Consider the following 26,218-nt stretch of genomic DNA (forward strand, 5'->3'; position numbering starts at 1 on the left):
GGCTGCCCAACAACAGACTCTCTACAGGTCCTATCCTGTATTCTCAGCAGTTCTGTTGTCATACTGCTGAATCATAGATGTGTAGATGGATTATCTAAAAATCTTTATAGAAAATACGATCATAATAATATGTAACAGTTTCGAGGGGGAGAGAGGGAGAGAGAGGGAGAGAGAGAGAGAGAGAGAGGGGGGGGGGAGAGAGAGAGAGGGGGGGGGGAGAGAGAGAGAGGGGGGGGGAGAGAGAGAGAGGGGGGGGGGAGAGAGAGAGAGGGGGGGAGAGAGAGAGAGAGAGAGAGAGAGAGAGAGAGAGAGAGAGAGAGAGAGAGAGAGAGAGGGGGAGAGGGAGAGAGAAAGAACACACAACAAAAGATGGAAGCACCTGTATGTCACTGTTCATTTTATATAAAGCACAGCCAAGTTTTAAATTAAAACTCAGCTGGCACATTTTGTACTGTCGACTTCTTATTTGTAAGGTAAACAGAGCAGTTGCAAGGCCACGATTCTTGGTAGAATTTCCAGTTATTATTTATTACAGGTAACACGGCACCTCAGGCATTCTCGGTTATGCAAGAAGACTGATCGCAACAGAAATGGCCTTTAGCCAGAAGCTAGGGCGTTATGACACAACCTACAATATAGTTACCACCATATATGTGACATTTTATTCGATTATAAAATGCCAACATAGCAAATCTGCAATCTGAATGAACTTTTAGGTCTTTTTAAATAAGGGATCTCAATCATATGTTACTTTCCTGATGCTTTATTTTACATTTTACTGCTGTACTGCTCTAATTTTTACTTGGACTTGCCTTCACGACCTTCTTGGTTGTTTTGAACTGGGGTTATGAATACTTGGGACATGGTTTGGGGAAACACTAATTTTAGTAAGTGAAAAATAAAGTTTTCAGGTACCAGTTTGGATGTTGCTAGGGTCCTACCCAGAAAACCATTCTTCTAGGGTGAAAAGTTGCAGAGTGCCACACTGAACATTAGATATACTCTTTTCACTTTCCTCTCTATGCTACCTGGCATTTTCTCCTCTTTGCCAACCCCAGTACTGCTGATCTTCATGGGAACAATGTTGCTTTAGGTATTTTGGATAGAGCAAGGGAGGGTTAAAACTTCTGTCAGATTTTTTTCAACATCGGTGTCCCACTGGGGAGATTCTGCTTCACTTCCTGTCCCATACCCAACAGAAAGTGAAAGGAAATTCCTGAAGACTAAGGGAATTCCTTAGGGGACCCCCAGGTCACCAGAACTAGTGTCCCCAATGGAAAATTTCCCCTCTATTACCTTTCTGGGGAAAATCAAAAATTTGGGATTTTCTTTTAATTTCACTTTCAATGATAATGGTAAACAGGAAAAATAGAGAGGATGAATCTCCCTAATGGGGGAAAAGACAGCAATAAAAAAAACTAACAAGCTTTCCAATCCCTTTCCACTCTATCCAAAGCTGAAGAAAAAAAGTTTTGCCTTTAGTTATGCTTTAAGGAGAAAGATTCTTTGTGTGCTATTTGGCCTCAAGTACCAGACAGTAAGCTTCTAATATGAATTGCCTTCCCTAAATTCTCAGATTCCTTGTAGAGGACAGTTGTAGTTGTGTGCCTCATTTATAATCCCAAACTCCCCCCTCTTATTGATATGCATTAGGGGTGGAGGCAATTGATTTTTGGATTGGCAGTGTTCCCCTGCCATCCATGTGTGAGGTTTGTCTTGGATGTTATTGTACCCTATCTAGGGTCCACACACTTGAGACATTTACAATGCCAGGTCTATAGTTCCTGGCTGTATATTTGGCATTGTACTACAAGCACATTTGCATTTGATTAATAATGACATGTGCAATATCTGGTTAATTACAATTTACCTACATACCAAAACATTTTCCTACTGGGCCTCTGTTGTTCTATATGACTTTATCCACACTGAGGCTGGGTTGGGGATGGGGGGGGGGGGGGTCGCCTTTTTCTTGTCGATGTCGGAGCTGCGATGCGTGGCAATGCTTCCCTTCTGTGTCTCTCTTGAGATATTGGCAGGATGCCCTCCTACGCATCAGCGTCATGCCATGACCTGTTTGTGGCGTCTTTTTGACACTGCGATGCAGGGACATCTTTTGTCCATCTCACGCCGGAGATCGGGTTGGTGTGGCTCTACTTTGGCACTTGCGCCGGTGGTGGATCTCACTGTCAACTCCTATTCTTATTCGATGTTTTGCATGACGTTGGTCGGGGACCCGCCCCACACCTGGATTACATAAGCAGGTGAGCTTGATTGCCTTACCTTTTCACTATGTGTTTTACACCAGGGAGGTAGCACACACAGCTCATTCATTGGATACACATACGTAAGTTATGCACATTTTTTCCTAGCACTTTTCTTTTCTTCTTATTTTTATCTTCACACATGCAACATACCCATTTTTCCTTCATCCCAAACAGTCCGTCATGTTTTTTCACTTTCCACATTTTTTCTCTTTTTATATATTTTTCACATATTTATATATATTTTTTTCAGAACACTATATTTGCAATCATCCCCACACCAGTGGAATGTGTTGTGGCGATTGAGTATGCTATGTGGATGTTTTCTTGGCTGGGGTGGGGTCCCTTGCCTCAGCTCTGGAACAGACAACCACTTTGGGGTCCCATCTCTCTCGATGCTAGCCCAGCACAGTGCTTTAGCCGACCTGTGAGTATAGATCCCTTTCTCCCCATGAGGTTCTTTTTCCCCTTACGGGTAGAATATATTAACTAATACTACATATCCATTCGTATTTACAGTTTATATCTGTACCCAACTCCTGATGAATGGCATATAGCCATGAAACACGTCGAGTTTCCATGGGGTGCTCAGTCAAGTCTGGCTCATGATCTAGTTACTGGCCCTTATATACCTTTTATACAGTCATAATTCATTGAGTACTATGTAACTATTTACTGTATGTGTATCTTTTTTTGTTTCTACAGCAGCTCTGTTGCATATGGTGTACCAATGCCTGTTAATAGGAAATATCCTGTATTATTTCTACAATTAATCATGCTTAAGATTAATATTTTTCACCTTATTGCCAAATGCTGTCTCTATGACATATTACATATTTGTATTTATACCTTTTTATCAATATTCAATACTTCTCATGTGTTAAGCTGAAACATATCTATCCATCATATTCATGCAATGTGTGCATATATATATATATATTGTTACAAATAAACAATGTTTACCATTCTACCTCCACAAGTCAATTGCCTCATTTAAAGTCCCATACTCCTTTCTTATTTACCTGAATCAGGGATGGAGGTACATTTCTTCTGCCTCATTTAAACTCCCCCCTCTTATAAAGATGGGGACAAGTGCTCCTGGAGGCAAGGCCTAGCCAATGGTTGAATAAACCTTTTAATTACAATATAATCATCTTTTCACAGGCTGTTTTAAGTAGTTGCAATCAGGAACAAATTCACAAAATATTTTCATTAAAGAAAAAAGGAAAAGCCTTTGCGAAGCTGAAGATTTCCTTTTGCCCCAAGAGCTTTTGACAAATGAAAGTATAGCATACCACTGATGGATCTCTGTTTGGAAAAAAAAAGCATTTTTGAATCTATACCTACCTAAATCATCATTCTTTTGAGGTGTGGCAGCCTCTTCATTGGCTTCATTCGCCATGGATCGAGTGATACGTCCTTTGCGGCGGCCCTGGCTGTTAGCTGTTTTTCTCCCTTTTGATGTCACCGTTTCTTTGTCATCATTCTCTTCCCCAGAAGTGTCTTCATTTTTTTCCCTACGAAATCCATTAAATATGAGAATTTTTTTTTTCAAATCTGTTTATTGGGCTCAAGCAGTTGTATAAATGTACATTTATGTTTACAATTATGGTGGTCATATAAAAAACCTCTTTTGGCTGACGTGCAGAAGAGTTATACACTTCCTTAAGGTTTTTTGATTGTTAGGTGGATATACAACCCTAAGATTGTATATAGATGGGCAGGTGTTTCTCCAAGAACAATAAAGAGTGATTCATCTTCTCATCCTCAAACTCGAGTGCCACAAGGATTTGAGGTGATTTTTTTGTAAAAGAATGGATGCAGTGCACATGCCGTAAAAGCTGTGTTGCTTTTTCGCCACAGAAAATCAGGCCATGTAAATCCAACCTTAGCCAAGAAATTATCTTGGCAACACGGGATTTCTCTGGATACTTCGATTTCCTCCCACCTCTGGAAAACATATATGTACAGGTCTCCCTGTACACTCAGCTGGGCCAAATTATAAGAAATATTTTTTGTAGCACCCTGCTAAAAAGTTATACATTAGGTCAGACTTGATACAGTATGGATGACTGACTTATGTTAGTTAGGCCCCTTTCACACGATTGGACAGATGGGGTCTGCCTGCCAGTTTTTCAGGTGCACCCAATTGAACAACCCATTGTGCTCTATGGGGAGGCGGATGTCAGCAAACATGTGTCGGCTGACACCCGCCTGGCATCCAATCCTCTGAAAACAAATTTCTGGAGATACGGTTTGCCAGCCGTTCAGCGGGTCGGATGACATTCGGATGGAAACAGACATGCAGTCCGTTTCCATCCGACCGCCCCATAGAGGAGAGTGGGCTCAGTCCTTCTCCGCTCTGCATAGCGAAGCGGACACGGACCTGTCAGCAGCCTGCTCAGCTGGGATCAGCGGAGAGATCCCCTGCTGAGCAGGCGGATTCCGCTCAGACGGATCCACCCCGTGAGAAAGGGCCTTAAAAGACTAATTGTATTATTTATATTCGACTAATACAATCTCTAAATATTAGTTTTATCTTTATAAAAGTCATCAATATATAGTTATATGATCAGAACACAAAAGTAGACCTACTTTCCAAGTTCCTCTTTGTCATTCTCCACATCCTGCTTAAATTCTTCTTTTTCAGGTTCCTTTTCTTTTTCATCTTTCTCTTCCTGATTATTGCGGGGCATCTGCTGCTAAAGAAAGAGCAGTAAATGTTAACAAATAGCATCAATACTTTCATTTTACAAGATAAAATAAAGCAACAAGGTCTTAGATGATGTAAGTACAGGGTCTCTTCTCAGTTGCAGAATCCTCCCTATAAGTGACTCCACAGCAGTTACACGATTCATAAAAAGAAACCATACTTTTTTTTTTTAGCAAGCTCACATTTCCCAAGGAAAAAAGGCTTCTAAACATGGATTGTCCAATGAAGTTGTTTTAACCACTGGGCACTTAAACCCCCTTAATAACCAGACCAATTTTCAGCTTTCGGTGCTCTCACATTTTGAATGACAATTACTCAGTCATGCAACACTGTACCTATATGAAATTTTTGTCCTTTTTTTCACACAAATAGAGCTTTCTTTTGGTGGTATTAAATCACCGCTGAGTTTTTTATTTTTTGTGCTATAAAAGAAAAAAAAGACTGAAAATTCTGTAAAAAAATAGATTTTTCTTTGTTTCTGTTATAAAATGTAGCAATTTAGTAATTTTTCTTCATAAATTTTGGCCAAAATTTATACTGCTACATATCTTTGGTAAAAAGAAGTACAAATTGGTGTATATTTGGTCTTTGTGAAAGTTAGAGTCCAAAAGCTATGGTGCCAATATCTGAAAATTGATCACACCTGAATTACTGAAGGCCTATCTCATTTCTTGAGACCCTAACATGCCAGATAAGTACAAATACCCCCCAAATGACCTCTTTTTGGAAAGAAGACATTCCAAGGTATTTAGAGAGATGCATGGTGAGTTTTTTGAAGTTGTCATTTTTTCCCACAATTCTTTGCAAAATCAAGATTTTTTTTTTTTCACAAAATTGTCATATTAGCAGGTTATTTCTCACACACCGCATATGCATACAACAAATTACACCCCAAAACACATTCTGCTATTATTCCCGAGTATGGCGATACCACATGTGTGAGACTTTTACACAGCGTGGCCACATACAGAGGCCCAACATGCAGGGAGCACCTTCAGGTGTTCTGGAGCACCCAGGCCAATTCTGACATCTCTCTCCTACATGTAAATATCATCATTTATTTGCTAGAAAATTACATAGAACCCCAAAACATTATATATTTTTTTTAGTAAAGACTCTAGAAAATACAATGGCGGACATTGCAACTTTTTATCTTGCACGGTATTTTTCGAACGCGTTTTTTTTGGAAAAAAACTATTTTGTGCTTTAAAAAAAAAACAAAACAGTAAAGTTAGCCCAATGTTTTTGCATAATGTGAGCACACGGGAACAGGGGTGCTTTAACATTTTATTCAGATATCCCCGCACAAGGTCAAGGACGTCATATGACGGTGGGCGGGAAGTGGTTAAAATGCATTTATTTTTTTTTTTTAACACAAAGTTGTCCATTTATACAATATTTCTAACACATAGCATGGACATACCAAAAATTACACCCCAAAATAGATTCTCCTACTCCTCCTGAGTACAGCGATACCACATGTGTGAGACTTCCACAGCCTGGCCACATACAGAGGGCGAGTACGGCCGCGCATGGCCGAGTACGGCCGCGCATGGCCGAGTACGGCCGCGCATGGCTGAGTACGGCCGCGCATGGTCGAGTATGACTGGGTATGGCAGAGTATGGCCAGGTATTGCACAGGGTATTTCTGAGCATGGAGGGATGGCGGAGCATGGATGGATGGATGGATTGTGGCTCTGTGCACAGAGCAGCGCTGTGGGCACTACAGATGCAGCCCATAGCGCTGCTGCTAACCGATCTCTCCCCCTCTCCGCTCACACTGTACCGATCAGTACACAGAGGGGAGAGAGGAACCGGCGTCATTTGACGGAGCAATCACATGGTAAATGGACGCGATCCGTGATGCGCCGGGTCATCTGTAGCCAGCGGTCACAGATGTTCTCGGGTGCGCGCGAGGGCGGAATTCTGGGTGGACATCATAGTACGCCCTCCCAGAGTTAAGCAACCGCCCTGTAGCCGTCATTTGGCTATGGGCCGGTTGTTAAGTGGTTAAAGGCCCCTTTCACACTGGGGGGGTGGGTGCGTCAGTGGTAAAGTGCCACTATTTTTAGTGGCGCTTTACTGTCAATTTCGCTGCGCTATTCCGCCACCAGGGGGCGCTTTTACCCCCCGCTAGTGGCCGAGAAAGGGTTAAAACCACCGCAAAGTGATGCTTTAGCAGCGATATGCCGGCGATATAGCCGCGCTGCCCATTAATTTCAATGGGCAGGAGCGGTGCATACACCACTCCTTCACCGCTCCAAAGATGCTGCTTGCAGGAGATTTTTTTTAATGTCCTGCAAGCACACCGCTCCAGTGTGAAAGCACTCGGGCTTTCACACTGGAGAGACAGGAGCGGCGCTTTACAGGCGCTATTTTTAGCGCTGTAGCGTCTGTAAAGCACCTCAGTGTGAAAGGGGTCTACTGGTATACTCCACTCAAATGTAAAACTTTGCCATGAATACATAGAGGGGGTTCCTGCATTTACTTTGCGTTACAGCAATGCAAAGGGTGGGAATAGGCCCCTAATGCAGATCTGTCTTATCCGTTGAGAATGAAAAGATTCAGGATCCCCTACTACTGTGATGCAGGTACAGTATGGAGACTGGACAAATCTGTCTGCATGCATATATTCACGTACCTAAAGTTTACTATACATAAGGTAGATCTAAACCACCAAAATGAATACATTGCAGCTAATCAGTCCTTAAATCCGATGGTTGATTTTTTTCTTTTTCAGGTTTCTTTGCTTCATTTTCACCTGCTGATCCTGCAAATAACACTTTTTCTGTCTAGGGTGACAACACTCACTCATTGTACTGTATCAATAGAGAAACAGAGGTCACCCTAGGTCAGGCATACAGAACACTTCCAGCTCTCCTTCCTTCCCTAACAGAGGGGGGGGGACTGGGAACAACGCTGACTGACAACAGTCAGCAGAGGCAAAGTGCACAGGACAGAGAGCGTGGCTAATCCCCACCCCCTGCTCCTCCCTCACTGTCTGTGATTGACAGCAGCGGGAACCAATGCTCCTACTGCTACATCTCAGCCACATCACTAGATCAAGGTAAGTATTAGGTGAGTTCAGGGAGGAGCTGCACACTGAAGGTTTATTACTTTCATGCATAGAATGCTTGAAGGTAAAAAAAAAAAAAAAAAACCTTTAGCCTTTAGAACCACTTTAACAATAAGCTTTTTTTCATTTGCTTGCTTCTGGTGTTAAACAGACCATTGGTAAAAAAAAGGAAGCAATCAGCGCACACAAGCAAGAAAATGTAGCTACAATGACAATTGCAAGCCGGACACCAAAAGGCAAATCACAAATCCACCCACCGCTGACGAAGTCCGCTCTGGACGTAACATACGTACGGGGGGAGGCGCTACATTGCAGACATCACCCGCTGCTCGTCTGTAGATCTCACTTGCGGTTGTCACATCGCTGATGCATGTTTTTTCTCTGGCTGAAAGATTTTATGTACTGGCTTGTGCACAAGTTCCAGTGCATTGCGCTTTGCTATATTTTATTCCAATAAAAGACTTTATAGTGTACACTTAGATTGTGTTCACTTTTTTATCTCCATATACCTTACCTATCCACCTGGGAAGTCCTCCGTCTATGCTGTTGGATCCATTCACCTTCTTCACCCCTCATAGGGGGTAACAAGAGTGTCTGATCATTTGTTCACTCAAATGGTCCATCCAATCTGGTAAGAGTGTATTTTACTGACGGTGGAGGATTTTTCACTATGAACTTTGGCTACAGCATTTGGCTCATTCCATTCTCTCACGTGGTGGATTACATATAATGTTGAAGTGTATGGACTTTTATTATTGCGCTGCACCTTTTCATTTGTTTATATTTAAATAGACCATTGTAAAGGTTTCTTTATATTGATTCAATCAGCTGAAAAAACAAACAAACTTGATCCAGCCAGAAATCATCTGATCAGAAACCCCCGTGCTCTCAGCTTACACGGGGACGAGGCGAGGGGAAGGTGTTTTGGTGTTCTAGGTTGACCATAGATACAGCATGCTGAGTGAGCACTGACTCTAGGACAGGAAGCGAGTTACTGTCAGGATCACCAGGTGAAACTATATGGAAGAAGCCTGAAAAAAAAGCCACCATCTAAGGACTGGTAACCTGCAATATATTACAACTTTGTTTTTGTGTTTAGATTTATTTTAACTGTCTAAAAGAGAGCAATTGAAAGTAGTTTATTGTTTGGGTTACCATACACTTTAACCCACTATAGTCAGTCATACTCTTACTAGGTATAAAACAGCATTGACAGAATCATTAAAACAGCCAACACATACTCACATTTACATTTTGTAAAATGGGTGAATTAAATTCTAATACCCACTTTTGGATTTCAAAGAATTAAATAGCATTGAAAATCAAGGCTTTAATTCATCTTGTCTATGTTGCTAGAATGCTTGCTGATAATCTGTCATCAGGAGGAATCACATAACCCCACTAAAGACAGCATGACATCATTGAGGAATTTTTCTGGAGCAGACGCCATGCGTTTCCAGTGTTCATCAGAACAGCTGTAGAAATCATTAAACTGCCTTAGCAATAGAAACCAACACAGGTTAGGATGTGGTATACAAACAAGAACAGTCTGGAAGAATAAAAAATATTTATATGTACTTTGTGGTTAATATATAATGCACTCGGCCAGCTTAACTAAAGACATAGTCATATACCTAGAGAGTATGCAACACAAAGAACTTGATACCTAGCTGTGCATTAATAACGCCAGTTAAAGAACAACTGTACCATACACAGTGTAAAAGACAGCAGATTTAATTTTAGCCACTGGCATGTCTGGGATCGTCCATGCTTGATAATCACTGCTAGGAATTTTTACTAGACAGTTTATCTGCAAATGTTTGGTATAATAAATATCCCATAGCACACAAGCCAAGCTGGCAATAAGTCATCCCCAAATTCCCCTAATGCCGCATACACACGACCGGACTTTCCAGCAGAAAAGGTCCGACAGAATCATTCCGTCGGACATTCCAATCTCGTGTGGGCTTCATCGGACCTTTTTTTTTTCCCAAAAATTCAGATGGACCTAGAAATAGAACATGTTTCAAGACTTTCCGACGGACTCAATTCCTATCGAGAAAACCGTTCGTCTGTATGCTAGTATGCAACGGACCAAAAATGACGCAAGGGCAGCTATTGGCTATTGAACTTCCTTTTTCTAGTCCCGTCGTACGTCATCACGTTCTAAATGATCGGACTTTGGTGTGATCGTGTGTAGGCAAGTCCGTTTCAGCGGAACTCCGTCAGAAAGGCCGTCAGGCCGTGTACACACGGGTGGACTTTGACCGGACTAGTCTGACAGACTTTCCGGCGGACTTTTGATGGACTTCCGACTGACTTTTTAACGAACGGACTTGCCTACACACGATCACACCAAAGTCCAACGGATTCGTACGTGATGACGTACACCGGACTAAAATAAGGAAGTTGATAGCCAATAGCTGCCCTAGCAGCATTTTTTGTCCGTCGGACTAGCATACAGACGAGCGGATTTCTGGGTCCGGCGGAGTTACAATGTAAAGATTTGAAGCATGTTCCAAATCTAAAGTCCGTCAGATTTTCGACTGGAAAAGTCCGCTGAAGCCCACACTTGATCGGATTGTACACTGGACTCGGTCCGTCGGACCAGTCCGACAGAATAGTCCGCTCGTGTGTAGGCTTCATCAGAGTCTACTCTGATGGAAAGTCTGGTCGTGTGTACACGGCATAATATGTAGAAGTATGGCGATAACATTCAAGCCCAGGCTTTTCAGCAATACACATACTGAAGGCTGTACACTAACATGTAATAATCCAAAATGAAAAAGCTTATTGTATCACGCATAAGATTAATCCTTGCAGGAGTCCTCAGTAGCTTTAGAAAGAATCCTGTGTGGCATAGAAAATATTGGAACAAAGATTATAGCACGGTCTTGGCAAATTTCTTAAATGTGAATACACAGTATCTCACAAAAGTGAGTACACCCCTCACATTTTTGTAAATATTTTATATCTTTTCATGTGACAACACTGAAGAAGTTACGCTTTGCTACAATGTTAAGTAGTGAGTGTACAGCTTGTATAACAATGTAAATTTGCTGTCCCCTCAAAATAACTCAACACACAGCCATTAATGTCTAAACCGCTGGCAACAAAAGTGAGTACACCCCTAAGTGAAAATGTCCAAATTGGGCTCAAAGTGTCAATATTTTGTGTGGCCACCATTATTTTCCAGCACTACCTTAATCCTCTTGGGTATGGAGTTCACCAGAGCTTCACAGGTTACCACTGGAGTCCTCTTCCCCTCCTTCATGACGACATCACAGAGCTGGTGGATGTTAGAGACCTTGCACTCCTCCACCTCTCCGTTTGATGATGCCTCACAGATGCTCAATAGGGTTTAGGTCTGGAAACATGCTTGGCCAGTCCATCACCTTTACCCTCAGCTTCTTTAGCAAGGCAGTGGTCGTCTTGGAGGTGTGTTTGGGGTTGTTATGTTGGAATACTGCCTTGCGGCCCAGATTCTGGAGGGAGGGGATCATGCTCTTCTTCAGTACATGTTGACATTCATGGTTCCCTCAATGAACTGTAGCTCCCCAGTGCCGGCAGCACTCATGCAGCCCCAGACCATGACACTTCGACAACCATGCTTGACTGTAGGCAAGATACACTTGTCTTTGTACTCCTCATCTGATTGCCACCACGCAACCTTGATACCATCTGAACCAAATAAGTTTATCTTGGTTTCATCAGACCACAGGACATGGTTCCAGTAATTCATGTCCTTAGTCTGTTTGTCTTTAGCAAACTGGTTGCAGGCTTTCTTGTGCATCATCTTTAGAAGAGGCTTCCTTCTGGGACAACAGCCATGCAGATCAATTTGATGCAGTGTGCAGCGTATGGTCTGAGCACTGACAGGCTGACCCCCCCACCCCTTCAACCTCTGCAGCGAAGCTGGCAGCACTTATACGTCAATTTCCCAAAAGACAACCTCTGGATATGACGCTGAGCACGTGCACTCAACTTCTTTGGTCGACCATGGCAAGGCCTGTTCTGAGTGGAACCTGTTCTGTAAAACCACTGTATGGTCTTGGCCACCGCGCTGCAGCTCAGTTTCAGGGTCTTGGCAATCTTCTTATAGCCTAGGCCATCTTTATGTAGAGCAACAATTCTTTTTTTCAGATCCTCAGAGAGTTCTTTGCCATTAGGTGCCATTTTGAACTTCCAGTGACCAGTATGAGAGAGTGAGAGCGAGAACATCAAATTTAACACACCTGCTCCCCATTCACATCCGAGACCTTGTAACACGAATGAGTCACTGAGATGCCACTCAAAATTATTTCAATTGAAGGCTGTCCCAGCTGAAATTTTCACAGTATCTAACCAAGCTTAACCTTTCCACAGAGTGACATGCTGCTATTAGATTTGAATGCAAAACAAATAGAATTTTCATCCTGTTACAGAAGAAAACAAAGACGTTATCAGATCACAAGGATTTGGCAGGTCGTTTTTTGCGCTTCTCGAACAGATAACAAAACACTTACAATTACATATCTAACAGACCAAAATGGAGTACATCAGAGAACTGTATAATTAAGCCGACCATAGATATTTTGAATCTCAGCAAGTTCAGCAGGGACTGGCCAAGGTTCGAACCATGTATGGGTAGGCTGATTGTACCCAAGTTGATTGATCAACTTGGGCACAACCAGCCTGTTGGATTTTACATGCGATCATTGCTAGTAGCTATTATAGCCTCTAACAGTAAATGCTGTGTTCTCCCGGGGGAGGGAGCTCCCCCCGCCAGGACTACACAATGGCTCAGGGGTAGGGATTCCCACATTAACGACCCGTGGTTGCAGGAAAGGAAATCGGTCCAACATTAGGGTTTACACAGTGGCAGATGTATTTTTTGTTTTTTTTGGGGGGTCCCCCAGGGTCTCGCAGTCGGTCGGTCATCCATCCAGCACTTGCCCCATCTAGGTTCCAGACGGGCAGCACTGCGACAGGCGGGAGTCTCCTCCTCTGCATCACGGGGGCATCCACCGTGCGTCTCTTCCCTCCTCCTCCTCCTAGGCGTCCAATATGATCACCTGTCCTTTCAGCCAATCGTGTTACAGGTCTCACAACCTGCTTTCTGAATGGCTGGTAGGAGGAACAGTGTGAGAATAGCAAATATTAATTTGCTATTCTCACACAACTGGGTGGGCTCGGAGCGCCCACCCTTTTTTGAAGCCTATTAGAGCCTCTGGCTCTAATCACGTGCTTCAAACACCCCCCCCCCATTGGAATGCATGCATCTGGCACCCCGAATGTACATTCGGGGGCCAGATGCATGGACGGGGGGGCGCTGCCCGTGCTCCCCTAATGGATGGGCCACCACTGGGTTTACATACACTTTAAGGCTTCATGTACATGGGACATTTTTACAACCTCTCCTGAACGATTTAACTTGACAGATAGTAACCCATGTTTAAAACATTCGTTTTGACGCGCTTAGTCTATAAAAGCGTTTCTAAAAAAAAAAAAAAAGAAAAAATTTTTCAAATGGCCAAAATGAAAAAGCGCCTATAAAAACAAAACACGGCTAAAAGCGGGTTGCTGCATTTAGACGCTTTTGCCATCTGAAACTTCAGCGTCTGAACTAAATTTTTTTGCCTTAAACAAAAAAAAAAAAAAAAAAAAAAAAAAAAAAAAAGGCCTATATAATGCAACTGCCTAAAAACAACAGTAAACGAACCTGTGTACGTGTACACATAAGATAACATTGAATGAGTTCAGGGGCAGTTGAAAAAAGTGTCCAACTGCCTCTGAACATCTGTTTAGCAGCAGCAGTGTACATGGGGCCTAACTCTTCATGTTAACAGTGGCTGCTTCTGGGTCAGATCCTCTCACAGACATGGCCAGATTGGAAGACTGCCATCTCACTTTTATTTCTACCTTAGGCCGGCCATACATGAGTACGAGTTGCAGAACATAAATTTGCTCAATTCCCCCATCATTCCCTCCTGCCGAACCAGCCGAGATTCGAACCGTGTATGGCCTGCCCTATAAATACTCCACACCAAATCCTAGTCATTGCCTTCATAGTTGTTAAATGTACAACATTTTGTAAACTTTTTACAAAAAATATTGCTATACTGTATAAATACCTGTGATAATTCAGCTCCCATTCTCTAAATAACAATATTATAAATATAACCATATACACTGCCAATGGACTAGAGTGGCCCCATCTGCAGTGGATAGGTACTGTGATCCTCTTCTATGGCAGTTCCAGCCTAAATGTAGAGCATGCCCATGAAGGCACCATAGACAATAATGGCTCCATCTTGTCTGTGATGACAATTATTTTCTACAGTGCAATTGCTAGATTTCAATGAAGGCTGGGAATGCTAAACAATGGCTGGGTAAGCTAAGCAATGTAACCCACCTTTCTGATTTACCACAGGTATTTGGTTATGTTATGATATTATGAAAGCTGTTGCACTGGGTGGGAGATTTACGATTCATAGAGGCATTTAATCGTTCAATTATCCTCATCTTACAAAGTTCAGAATTAAACAAAGGCCATTGCAAACTTGTTTTTGTAAGGACAGGATACAGGACTGTTCTTATACCTGCCTACATCCTCAATCAGCCGCTAACTCTGAATAATGGGCCTATCCTAATGCATAATATGCACATCCATGTTTCAGTTAAGTGTCTGCAAAGTAGCAAAGGTAAGTATATGAATGACACTTCAGAGCCAGCACCTTCAAAAACAGTTCAGCAATGGAAAAAAAAAAAAAAAAAAAAAAAACTTATACTTAAGCTTATGGTATATAAGGAAGAGTTCAATTATATCTAAAGCCAACAGTTTTTTTCGGTTTTAGATAGTGTAGGAAATGATTTAAATCCCAGTCAGGTTTCCTATGTCCTATTGGGGAGATTTCCATGTACTTCCTGTCTTCCAGACATAATAGGAAGCAAGAAGAAAGAACTTGAAAGTGAGGGAAATCCTCTCAGACAGCTGTCCGCACTGGAAGATTTTACCTCTAGTCCAGTGTTGGTGACCACATTTTTTTTTTTATTTCCCTTTAATTAAGTCCCTGTAAAACAGACAGTAATAAAAATCTTTATTTTAAAAAGTTTTTGTTAGTTACACTTTACAACACATTAAAAAGTGTGTTGTAAAGTTTCTTATACCTTCTGGGGACTGACAAAGATTATCTGCACTTGAGTTCCTGGGTCTGAAGACCTACTGTGGCCATTATGAAGGGTTTTCACTCCCTCTGTCGGGCTTTGTTTTTATTTTAGATTAAGGTGATTACAACTAGAGGAGCTGGAACACCTAAAACTTCTATGTGGACATGAAGAGTTGGAAGTGGCAGAACCTGTGGTATGGAGAACTCACAGTGGGAGTATTCAGAAGAACTCGGGTTCTGGCTCACCCACCAGGCTCCATCTAGAATTCACAGTACGCAGATTTTTCCACAGAAAGGGTTGCTGTTTTCCGGAAATTACATTTTGACCTTGTAATGTGGCCAGTAAACAAAGCCCCCTGTGCTTAACGGAGTCCATTAAATTTGCTCTACGGGCCTTACCATAATTCACAGGAAAAAAAAATTCACTGTTACTCGAGATGCTAGTACAACTAATTCAAATGAGCAGAACGTCCTTTTTAAGCCATTGGCATACACTCTTCATCCACAGCATACTACAACGATGAGTGTGGGATGAGTAAAGACACTGTGATCCATGATGTAACAAGCTGGAAATGTGATCACTGACAGAGGAACTCTATGAATGAGCATAGGCGTCAGAGGCAGATCATCACAGGATGTGTCACCCATCTGTCAATTAGGCTGCTTGCAATAATGATCTTAATTACACTCAGTAATCTTAAAATTCAGAACTGGAATATCCAGTTCTCCTCTCTCAGGATGCAATATAATTAAGTACATTCATTCCATAAGTGATGTATTTCATACTATATAGAAAAATACAAACATTTCTATTTTTGTGGAATACAATTTCATTTGAAGCATGGAAGTGAAGTCCAACAAAACTATTTAATCGGAATCCTTAGGAACAAAAATACATTTTACCTTTGCAGTGGGTTTCCCTCTGCACTGCAAAGGTTAACTGCTTGTTTTGCATAGGGGAGGATGGCGTAGGTGATGTGCTGTACTTAGGGTTGGGACAAGGGGTGGGCAGGAGGGACAGCTGTCCTGGGCACTATGCTATCATCATAAGATTGGGGGGGGGGGGGGAGTATTCGATTTGGGAGGAAATTTGTGCGGGGAGGGAGTGATATGAAGTGTGTGTGTGTGTATCTGTACTAGGAAGCGAAATTTTAAGGGTGGAAGACTTGTGCTGGGGGGGATTTGAGCTGGGGATTTGGTGGATGGGGTGGGGGGCAAAGATGTGTGCTGGGAGGGGGAAGTTCAGCAGGGGGGCAGATTTGTACTGGGAGGAGGGGGGGGGGGGGGGGTTTTGCTGACACAATGCTCATACATCTTGGGGGGGGGTGCACAGTTTGGCATGTTCGCCCTGGGCTTTAGTTGACCTTGTTCTGGCACTGGCTGTACTTACCTTATTCCAGTGTTCATCTCTGCTGCCTGATGTCCTAAGTTGTGAGTGGGTCTGGGGTTAAGTCACGTAGAATGCAGGACTGCTGGTTCTAGATTGGACATGTTGTTCAAGAGCTGCAACCAGACAGCGAAGAGAAGTAGTTTTGGGGAACCAGCAATAAGGCTGAGTTTATACTGTTGTGCTGCCGTAACATGCCTTACTGCAGCACACAAAAACTGGTGTTGCACATTGGTGCACTGTCCAATGTTGCAGCGCACCACGACACATTGCAATGCACTAACATGTGTCATGGCATGCTGCATTACAAAAAATTGCATGCAACTTTTTTGGTGCATTAGGCAGCCCATTCAAATAAATGGCCTGCCCTAACACAAAACGCAGCCGCATGGGCCTCCGCCCAGAGTTCTGTGAATAGGAGAACTACAAGTATCAACAGCCTTTGTGGCTGTTGGCTTGTAGTTCTCAAATTACCAGGGTGCTGCTGAGCACACTGGTAGTTCATGGAATCTTCCTGTCCGTGTGTAACTGCTTGTCCATATGGGGTACGAGAAGACAGCTTACACTGACAGCCTGCAAGAGCCCTGCATTGCACTCACGATCTGCTGATTACAGGTGCAATGATTAGCAAGCTCTTAGCAAATAAAGTATTAAATGCACATGTTTTTACCTGCTAAAAAAGATGTACATTTATTTATTTTTTCCACTGCAAAGATAACTTTTTTTTTTATTTCCTGAAGTTTAGCTTTAAGCCTACTAACCATTAGCATTATGTTGGGAGTAAGCAGCCATTCCTTAATTATGTGTTTAATAATAAAACAACTATAGTAATAGGATAGATGAAGTCAAAAAGTACAGAGTTTTAAAACAATGTAGTGTCTCGGCAGATGAGGAGTAAACAATTACCTAGACTGCAGAGAATGTATGGTTGTGATGGATATTTTTTTTATTATGGTCAGGACTAAAAAAAAAAAAAAAAAAAAAAATAGGCTTTTTTTATAACAGCTTACCTGTAAAATCCTTTTCTTTCTACGGACATCACGGGACACAGAGCCACAGTAATAACTGATGGGTTATGTAGGTACCATTAGGTATTGGATACTGGTCACACCCTAAGCAGGAAGTTCAACCTCCTATATAATCCCTCCCCTTCCAGGGATACCTCAGTTTTGTAGTAAAGCAATATAAGTGTATTAGAAGAGGGGCGGGACCTCTGTGTCCTGTGATGTCCGTCGAAAGAAAAGGATTTTACAGGTAAGCTGTTATAAAAAATCCTATTTTCTTTCTCGGACATCACGGGACACAGAGCCACAGTAATTACTGATGGGATGTCCCAGAGCAATGCCAAAGGGGGGGATCACAACCAAGTAGGGTGCAATCAGACCTGAGGACCTTGTACCGCTGTCTGCAGCACACTACGCCCAAAGGCAATATCCTCATGCCTTTTCACATCCACCTGATAAAATCTGGTGAATGTATGGAGTGAAGACCAGGTTGCGGCCTTGCAGATCTGAGCCATAGAGGCCTGGTGATGCACTGCCCAAGAAGCACTAATAGCCCTTGTGGAATGTGCCCTGATCTGAAACGGAGGAATCTTCTGTTTCAAACCGTAAGCTTGAATAATCAATTGTCTAATCCATTTAGAAATGGTAGCTTTTGACGCTGCCTGTCCTCTGCTGGGGCCCTCTGGCAGCACGAACAAAACGTCTGAATTTTGCGAATTTGAGCAATTGCTTCCAGATAGGCCTTGACTGCTCTTACTACATCCAAAGAATGTAGTGACCTTTCTTCCGGAGAACAGGGATCTGGAAAAAAGGAAGGCAGAACAATGTCTTGGTTTAGATGAAAATCTGAAACCACCTTTGGTAAAAAACTAGGATGAGGGCGCAGTACCACTCTATCCTTGTGTACGATCAAATAAGGCTCTTTACAAGAAAGAGCTGCTAATTCTGATACTCTTCTAGCAGAAGAGATGGCTACCAGAAAAATTAGTTTCCTTGTCAGCAAGATCAAAGGAATCGGACGTATTGGTTCAAAAGGCTGTATCTGTAACACTGACAGAACCAAGTTCAAGTCCCAGGGGTTTAGGGGAGCCTTAACCGGAGGATTAAGACGCAACACCCCCTGCATAAAGTTTCGGACCAAAGAATGCGAAGCAAGTGGCCGTTGAAACAATACTGATATGGTCGAGACCTGGCCCTTGATGGTACTCAAGGCCAGCTTCATCTTAATCCTAATTGTAGAAAATCTAGAATTCTACCTATCACATATTTTCTGGGATGCCAACCCCTGGATTCACACCAGGATACATAAGCCTTCCAGACTCTATGATAAACCATTCTGGAAGCTGGCTTCCTTGCATTGATCAAGGTAGATATCACAGGACCTGAAAGCCCACGACTCTTCAGAACGTGGGTCTCAATAGCCAAACCGTCAAATTTAGCGTTTGTAAGGCAGGATGGAACACTGGACCTTGAGATAACAGGTCTGGGCGTACCAGTAGGGTCCACGGGGAACCCACCGTTATCTTTACTATTTCTGCACACCAAGTCCTTCTGGGTCAAGCGGGGGCCACCAGAAGTACTGACCTCCTTTCCTGCCTGATCCTGTGAAGGAGTCGTGGCAGTAGCAGAATAGACGGGAATGCATAAATCAGTGAGAACCGAAGCCACGGAATCACCAACGAATCCGTCCCGCATGCAAGAGGATCCCTTGTCCTTGCCACAAATCTGTCTATCTTTTTGTTGAATCAAGATGCAAAGAGAACTACATCTGGAACCCCCCATCTTTGGCATCTGGCCCGAAAGATGTCGGGATGCAGGGACCATTCCCCTGGGAGTAACTGCTGGCGACTTAGATAGTCCGCCTGCCAGTTCTCTATCTCTGGAATGAACAATGCTGATATGCATGGCACCTGCATCTCTGCCCAGACTAAGATCTGGTTCACCTCCTTTTGAGCAGCCCGGCTCCGGGTGCCTCCCTGATGATTGACAAAAGCCACTGCTGTGGCATTGTCGGATTGGATCCTGACCGGACAACCCTGTAGCCTGAGTCCAGGCTTTTAGGGCTAGATATACCGCCCGGATCTCCAGAATGTTGATGGGTAAGGTCCTCTCGGGTCTTGGACCATAGCCCCTGGATCACAGACTGTTCCAGGACTGCTCCTTAACCTGACAGACTGGCATCTGTTGTTACCACCGTCCAGGTCACCGGTAGAAAGGATTTCCCCTTCTGCAGGTTTTCGGGTATGAGCCACCAATTGAGGCTCTGACGCACCGCATGCGACAGGTGCATCGGAAAGTCTAATGCCTGAACCTTCTTGTTCCAGGCCGACAGAATACTGTGTTGCAGTAGTCTTGAATGGAACTGAGCATAGGGAACTGCTTCGAATGAAGACACCATCTTTCCTAGCAGCCTCATACAAAGGCAGACGGAAGGCCCCTTCTTGGTCCTGACTGTCCAAATCAGCTCCCTTAAAGCAGTGATCTTTGCCTGAGGAAGAAATACTTTCTCCTGGCTTGTATATATGATCAGACCCAAATACTCCAGTATTCTTACTGGTTTTAGGAAAGATTTTTCTAGGTTGAGGATCCAACCTAGAGGTTCCAGATACTTGACCGTGGTCCTCAAGTTCCCGTTCAAGGCAGCTACCGACCGGTCTATCAGGAGCAGGTCGTCTAGGTATGCTATGACAGTTATACCCTGAGCCCTTAATCTGGCCAGAGGAGGAGCCAAGATCTTTGTGAACACTCGAGGCGCAGTGGCTATCCCAAAAGGCAGAGCCACAAACTGGAAATGGCGCCCTCCTATCTCGAAGCGTAGAAACTTCTGATGAGCAGGAAAAATGGCCACATGTAGGTATGCATCTCTGATGTCTATCGATGCCAAAAATTCTCCTCCCCCTGCAGGATGGGGACTACTGTCCGAATCAATTCCATGCGGAAGGACTGTACCCTTAGGAATCGATTCAGATCTCTTAAATCCAGAATGGGTCTGACATCCCCATTTGTTTTTTGGACCGTAAAAAGGTTGGAATAGAAGCCCAATCCTTCATCCTTTGTGGGAACCACCATAATGACCTCTTGCGACAAAAGTCACTCTAACGCTAGAAGGAGCGACTGCTTCTTCTCTGGGTCTCTGGGGACACTTGATCTGAGGAAACGAGGAGAGGGAAATTCTTGGAACTCCAGCTTGTACCCTAAGGTTACTGTGGAGATTACCCATCTGTCCTGGAAGTCCTCCTGCCAGAGCTTTGAGAATTGTAGCAGTCTTCCCCCCACTCAAGCGAGCGGGGGCATCCCTTCATGAGGAGGCCTTAGTGTCCTGTCTAGAAGACTTCTTCCCCCAGGACTTCTTCTGTCCCTGGGGTTGACTCTTGTTTCTTGCCCCAGATGGAGGAGGCCGTCGTGACTGCCTGGAGGCTGAAGCCCCTGGCGCTGGGGAAAGAGTCCGTTTGAAAGAGGGATGCTTACTCCTCTTCTTAACAGCTAAGAGAGTGCTTTTCCCACAAGAGATTCTTTTGATATAGTTATCCAAGTCTTCTCCAAACAACCTTGCACCACGAAAAGGAAACCCAGCCAACAGCCTCTTACATGGTGCTTCGGCTGACCAATTTTTCAACCATAAGATTCTACGCATATGTACCAACCCAAGTGAAAGACGAGAGGTTTGCATGATAGAATCTCTGATGGCGTCAACAACATAACATAAGGCCCCTGGAAGGTTAGCGAACCCCTGGGCCTGCTGTTCAGGTAAAACCTTGATGACCTGCTTAACATGGTCTGTTAAGTATTGACAGACTCCAATCGCTGCTACTGCAGGTTGAGCCACTGATCCTGCTAAGGAAAAAACATCCTTTAATAAGGATTCCATCTTTTTATCCACAGGATCCCTGAGCATCTGAGCGTTGTCTACAGGACAAGTCAAACTACTATTTACAGAGGAAAACGCATCAATGGCTGGCATTCCCCACATTTTAATAAATTTTTCTTCCATAGGATAAAGTGTTGAAAACTTTTTTGGCGGAAGAAAATCGCTTATCTGAGTGATCCCACTCAGAATAAAAGGAGCTTTTCAAGTAAATTATGGACAGGAAAAGCAGGTGCTGTTTGAGAGGGTTTCAGCGACCCCAAAGAAGAAGATGATTCCTTAACAGATTCAGGTACGGGCAACTTAAATGTGGAGCGGACCAATCCAGTAAGGATCTGTATTAAGACCTTCTCCTCTTGGGAAGCCGAAGAGGTTCCCTTTCTACCTGATTCCTCCGAAGAGGAATCATCCGTCCCATCCTGATCCTCTGAAAGGGATTCGTCTCCTTTATCCCAGAGCTCCTCTACCTGAGGGTCTTGGGAAGCAGAGGAAGGCCTAGTACGTTTCTTTCCACTGAGTGAAGAAGTAATCACGGCCATTAATCTTTCCTCTAACCTAGTAATGGTTGAGAAAAAAACCTCTTGTGTAATGTATACAGGGGCTGAAGTGCCAGTAGCAGGTACAGCCCCAGACCCCAACGGCTCTCCCTGACCAGCCGTCCCTGGCCCCTCAGGGGGGGGAGGATGTAGCAGACAGGGGGTCCTGAGAACCTGAACGAGATCCCCTAGTGTTTCTGGTTCTGGGGGTACTCGAACCTCTTCTACCCATAGTGCAAAGCAACAAGGTGTGAGGTATCCAAAATGAACACTGACTGCTGAGCGATGTAGTCCGGCAAAGCCTTGCTACCAAATGCCCAGTCTGGTGTTCCCTTAGTAAATGCAGCCTAGGAGAATGCCTGTGTCCCACCTTACATGCGACCGTCAGCTCTGTGTCCCTTCAAGGCTCAGAGCACCTGTAAAGTGTGCTTTAAATAGCCATGCTTCTGGCACTGTGAGCGTCTGAGCACGCTGACGCTGTGCTGGCGCTCCGCCCCCCCTTCATTTTCGGAAAGACGAGTGCTTCCCGCGCTAGCCGACCCTTCCGGGACAAGCCTGGAGGCAGGCTGGGGGTGGAGGAAGGAGGTGGAGGAAGGAGGAGGAGGCCGGCAGTGATGGGGCCTGCAAAAGCAATGGCGGCGGTGACAGTGCAGTTTAAAACCGCCTTACAGCCTATCTGTAGCCTCCCCCTAGCCTGGGGGGGAACATTCCTGAGGAGAAATTCCCCCATCCCATCCTACCTGGAGCCAGTCGGAGGAGCTGTGCAGCATCGAACGCTGAGACAGATCAGCATGAGAAGGTATGTGCTCTTGGCAGCCCCCGGTGGTCACAATAGGCATAGCATGCATTTACCTTAAAGGAGAAAACCTACTAGAATTCAAAAATTCTGTGGAATCTCCTCTTACCTTATCCAGCCGCAGGGTTCTGTATACACAGACCCAATCTTCACCTCTCACGGTGGGCTCCGTTTAAAAAAACCGTCAGAGACTGGGGCCCCCTACAAATAGGGGGATCCTGCAGTTCTGGGCCTGTAAAGCACCCAGACAGAAATTAGGAGTTTTAAAGCCATTTTCTGATCTGCGGGGTCCAGCTCTCTAAAAAGAGAAGCGTTACAGGTAAAACCTTCGGACACGAGGCCCGGGTACCATCAATTCGGCCATGAAAGGACACTTCGAATGGATCCGGTTCGCCTGGCTTGCCCCAGTATAGTATATCAGGATATTCCCTTTGGAGCTTCAGCACAGGACATCTTTACACGTCCAACACCTAAGACACTGGGGTAAAAACTGAGGTATCCCTGGAAGGTGGGGGATTATATAGGGGGTTGAACTTCCTGCTTAGGGTATGACCAGTGTCCAATACCTAATGGTACCTACATAACGCATCAGTTATTACTTTGGCTCTGTGTCCCGTGATGTCCGAGAAAGAAAGTACTTTTTTGTTGAAAAAGAAATCCTGCCGATCAAACAACAAGGTGGTGTGTGCTCTCTGCTCCTGTAAGCAAGCTCAGTGTAAACTAGTCAGAGCTCTGTTGCTTTGCACAGCCCTGTCTCACACAGTGCCCTGATATACATATGGGCAAATATCTCAAGTACAAATACTAGTTAAATAGGAATGCTAGGCCACAAGTGAAAGCATTCAGTGAGTTACTACTATGCTGCACAGTAAACACAGCAAGCCCAAACTTCTTTTCTAGTTTTGCTTAGAGTAGAAAAGGGGAGAAACTACCGTTAAATTCATTTTTTTTATTTTGCTTTTGTATGAGGCGATTCCCTTTTACTTCTGGTTCCAGCGACAATAGGAAGTGAGAACAATTCTCTACAAAATAAGTAAAAATCTCCTCTTAGAGACACTCATTAGCAGAATATGTGTCATCATTAAAAGATTTTCCCTCACTTCCTGTTCTGGTGACATCTAAAATGTTAAGCTTTCCCATCATTTTCTGTCCTAATGACAATGGTCACCAGGACAAACAGAGACAATACATTTCTAAAGCAGGAACACAGTGAGCAATAAAGACCCTAAAAACCAGCCAATCCATCCAGCACCATATCCATCAGCCCAATTTGGGGTACTCTGCAGGTGATGACATTGTTTTATAGATCAATTACAAGAAATGACCAGCACACCGCTCAAGTATCTGAAAATTTTCTAGAGATCAAAAAAGACCTGACAGAAGTGCTAACCCTTCCCTACTCTATCCAGAACTGAAACAAATCAAGGCATAATTTAATCTGATTTGTGGCCATACAAAACACTATTTTTGCTGGCATATTACATCTGGTTTTCTGTACATGTGAAGCAGAAAGAAGGCTGCCCTAGTATCAACAGCAGGTGCAGTTGTGTTGCTATGGGGGTGCGACCCGCACCTGGGTGACACCTGCCAGAGGGCCACACCAGGCTCGCCTCAGACTGGCACTCCCTCCTTCCCTTCCTGGGATCTTCTCTGCTCCATGCGATGTGGGGAGGGGGGGGGGGGGGAGAGAGAGAGAGAGAGAGAGAGAGAGAGAGAGAGAGAGAGAGAGAGAGAGAGAGAGAGAGAGAGAGTGTGGGGGGAGAGAGAGAGTGTGGGGGGAGAGAGAGAGTGGGGGGGGAGAGAGAGAGGGGGGAGAAAGAGAGTGGGGGAGAAAGAGTGGGGGGGGGGGGGAGTGGGGGGGAGAGACAGGGTGCCCTGGTCCGACTTCATCCATCACACCCCCACACGCCGCTGCCGCAGTCACATCTCTGTCCCTGCCGGCTGCACTCACTGCAGACCGGACTATAGCCACCTCCCCTCGGCTCTGACGTTTCAAGTACACAAGCCAGGAGGGAGAGCCAAGGAGGAGGAAGAGGGACACCACGCGCTACAGCACCTGCCTTGAGGTATGTAATAAAAAGAGTATTGCAGCGGGGGGGGGGACATGGTGATTGGGGTGGGATCATTGGCAGGTAATAATTATGCTGCCAGGAGTGATTTTAGGGGGGGGGGTTTAGAGGATAGGTGCTAGGGGGTGCTTTTTTGGGTTAGAGAGGACTTGCCCCCAGATCTCATCCCGGCTCCATCCACCTCCCTGATACCTGTCCCGGCTCCATCCATCCCCCCCCCGATCCCATCTCTGCTCCATACACCTCCCCCTGATACCCATCCCAGCTCCGTCCATCCCCTTGATCCCATCCCGACTCCATCCACCCCCCGATCCCATCCCGACTCCATCTACCCCCCCATCCCATCCCGACTCCATCCACCCCCCCGATCCCATCCCGGCTCCATCCACCCCCCAGATCCCATCCCGGCTCCATCCAACCCCCAGATCCCATCCCGGCTCCATCCAACCCCCAGATCCCATCCCGGCTCCATCCACCCCCCTGATCCCATCCCGGCTCCATCCACCCCCCTGATCCCATCCCAGCTCAATCCACCGTCCTGATCCCATCCACCCCCCCTAATCCCATCCTGGCTTCATCCATTCCCCGATCCAATTCCGGCTCCATCCACTCTCCCGATCCCATCCATCCCCACAATCCCAACCCAGCTCCATCTATCGTGGCAGGTTAAGGGGGGGGGAGCCACACTGACACACTAGCCTGCTTGGTGCCGGGGAGGGGGGGGGGGGGGGCAGGCACCATGTTTTACCGCATCAGGTGACACCAACCCTAGTGACGTCACTGAGCAGGTGCGTTCCAGGATTCCCACATAACATAACCTTTGGGGGGGACAACAACAAACTATTTAGAAGGAAGGTTATATTTCCACAGTGTATCTATTTTTAATTTGACTGCAGTGTACCTGTAATTCTATATAGAAATTCATTAAAGGAGACTTGTACTGAGAAAATATTTTCCGTTGAACAAAAAAAAAAAAAAAAACGGTCAGCACTGGCTGGACCCGCTGTGCTAGTGATCCGACGTCAGTACAGCGATCTCCCCCACTAAGTTGTTGTGTTCTGACAGGGGACAGCCCCCCACCAGAACACTCCAATCAGCGCTCTCAGCCATTAACCATTAGCTGAGAGCACTGATTGGCCGCTGGTTTTCCAGCATGCTAGTCCGACAGAAGCCAGCCAAAACGGCTCCCATACACATGGGCCAAATGTCGGCTGGTTTTTAATGAGCTGGCTGATGTCACCTGGCATTCGGCCCTTGTGTGTGGGGCTTTAGGCTCGATTCACACCTATGCATGTTGCTTTTGAGCGTTTTTGGAGGTTTTTTTTTCATGCTTGCCACGTTTTTGAGCCGCGTTTTTGCG

At 44.7% G+C, this 26,218-nt stretch overlaps 1 protein-coding gene across 18 annotated transcripts in view; it reads right to left on the reverse strand.

Annotated features, from left to right (window-relative positions):
- Positions 1-26,218, reverse strand: part of NCOR2 (nuclear receptor corepressor 2) — a 712,221-nt gene that overhangs the window by 229,628 nt on the left and 456,375 nt on the right. For 15 of the 18 annotated variants that reach the window (XM_073627713.1, XM_073627747.1, XM_073627800.1 and 12 more), the window contains exons 15-16: positions 4,860-4,966; positions 3,612-3,781 (exon numbers count right to left, since the gene is read on the reverse strand). In XM_073627713.1, the coding sequence (XP_073483814.1) occupies positions 3,612-3,781; positions 4,860-4,966 (277 nt within the window). The remainder of the gene's footprint in view (positions 1-3,611; positions 3,782-4,859; positions 4,967-26,218) is intronic. The other 3 variants (XM_073627809.1, XM_073627730.1, XM_073627722.1) reach the window with 1 other exon arrangement.

The sequence above is a fragment of the Aquarana catesbeiana genome, linkage group LG01, assembly GCF_042186555.1.
Source record: "Aquarana catesbeiana isolate 2022-GZ linkage group LG01, ASM4218655v1, whole genome shotgun sequence".
NCBI classification, from domain to species: Eukaryota; Metazoa; Chordata; class Amphibia; order Anura; family Ranidae; genus Aquarana; species Aquarana catesbeiana.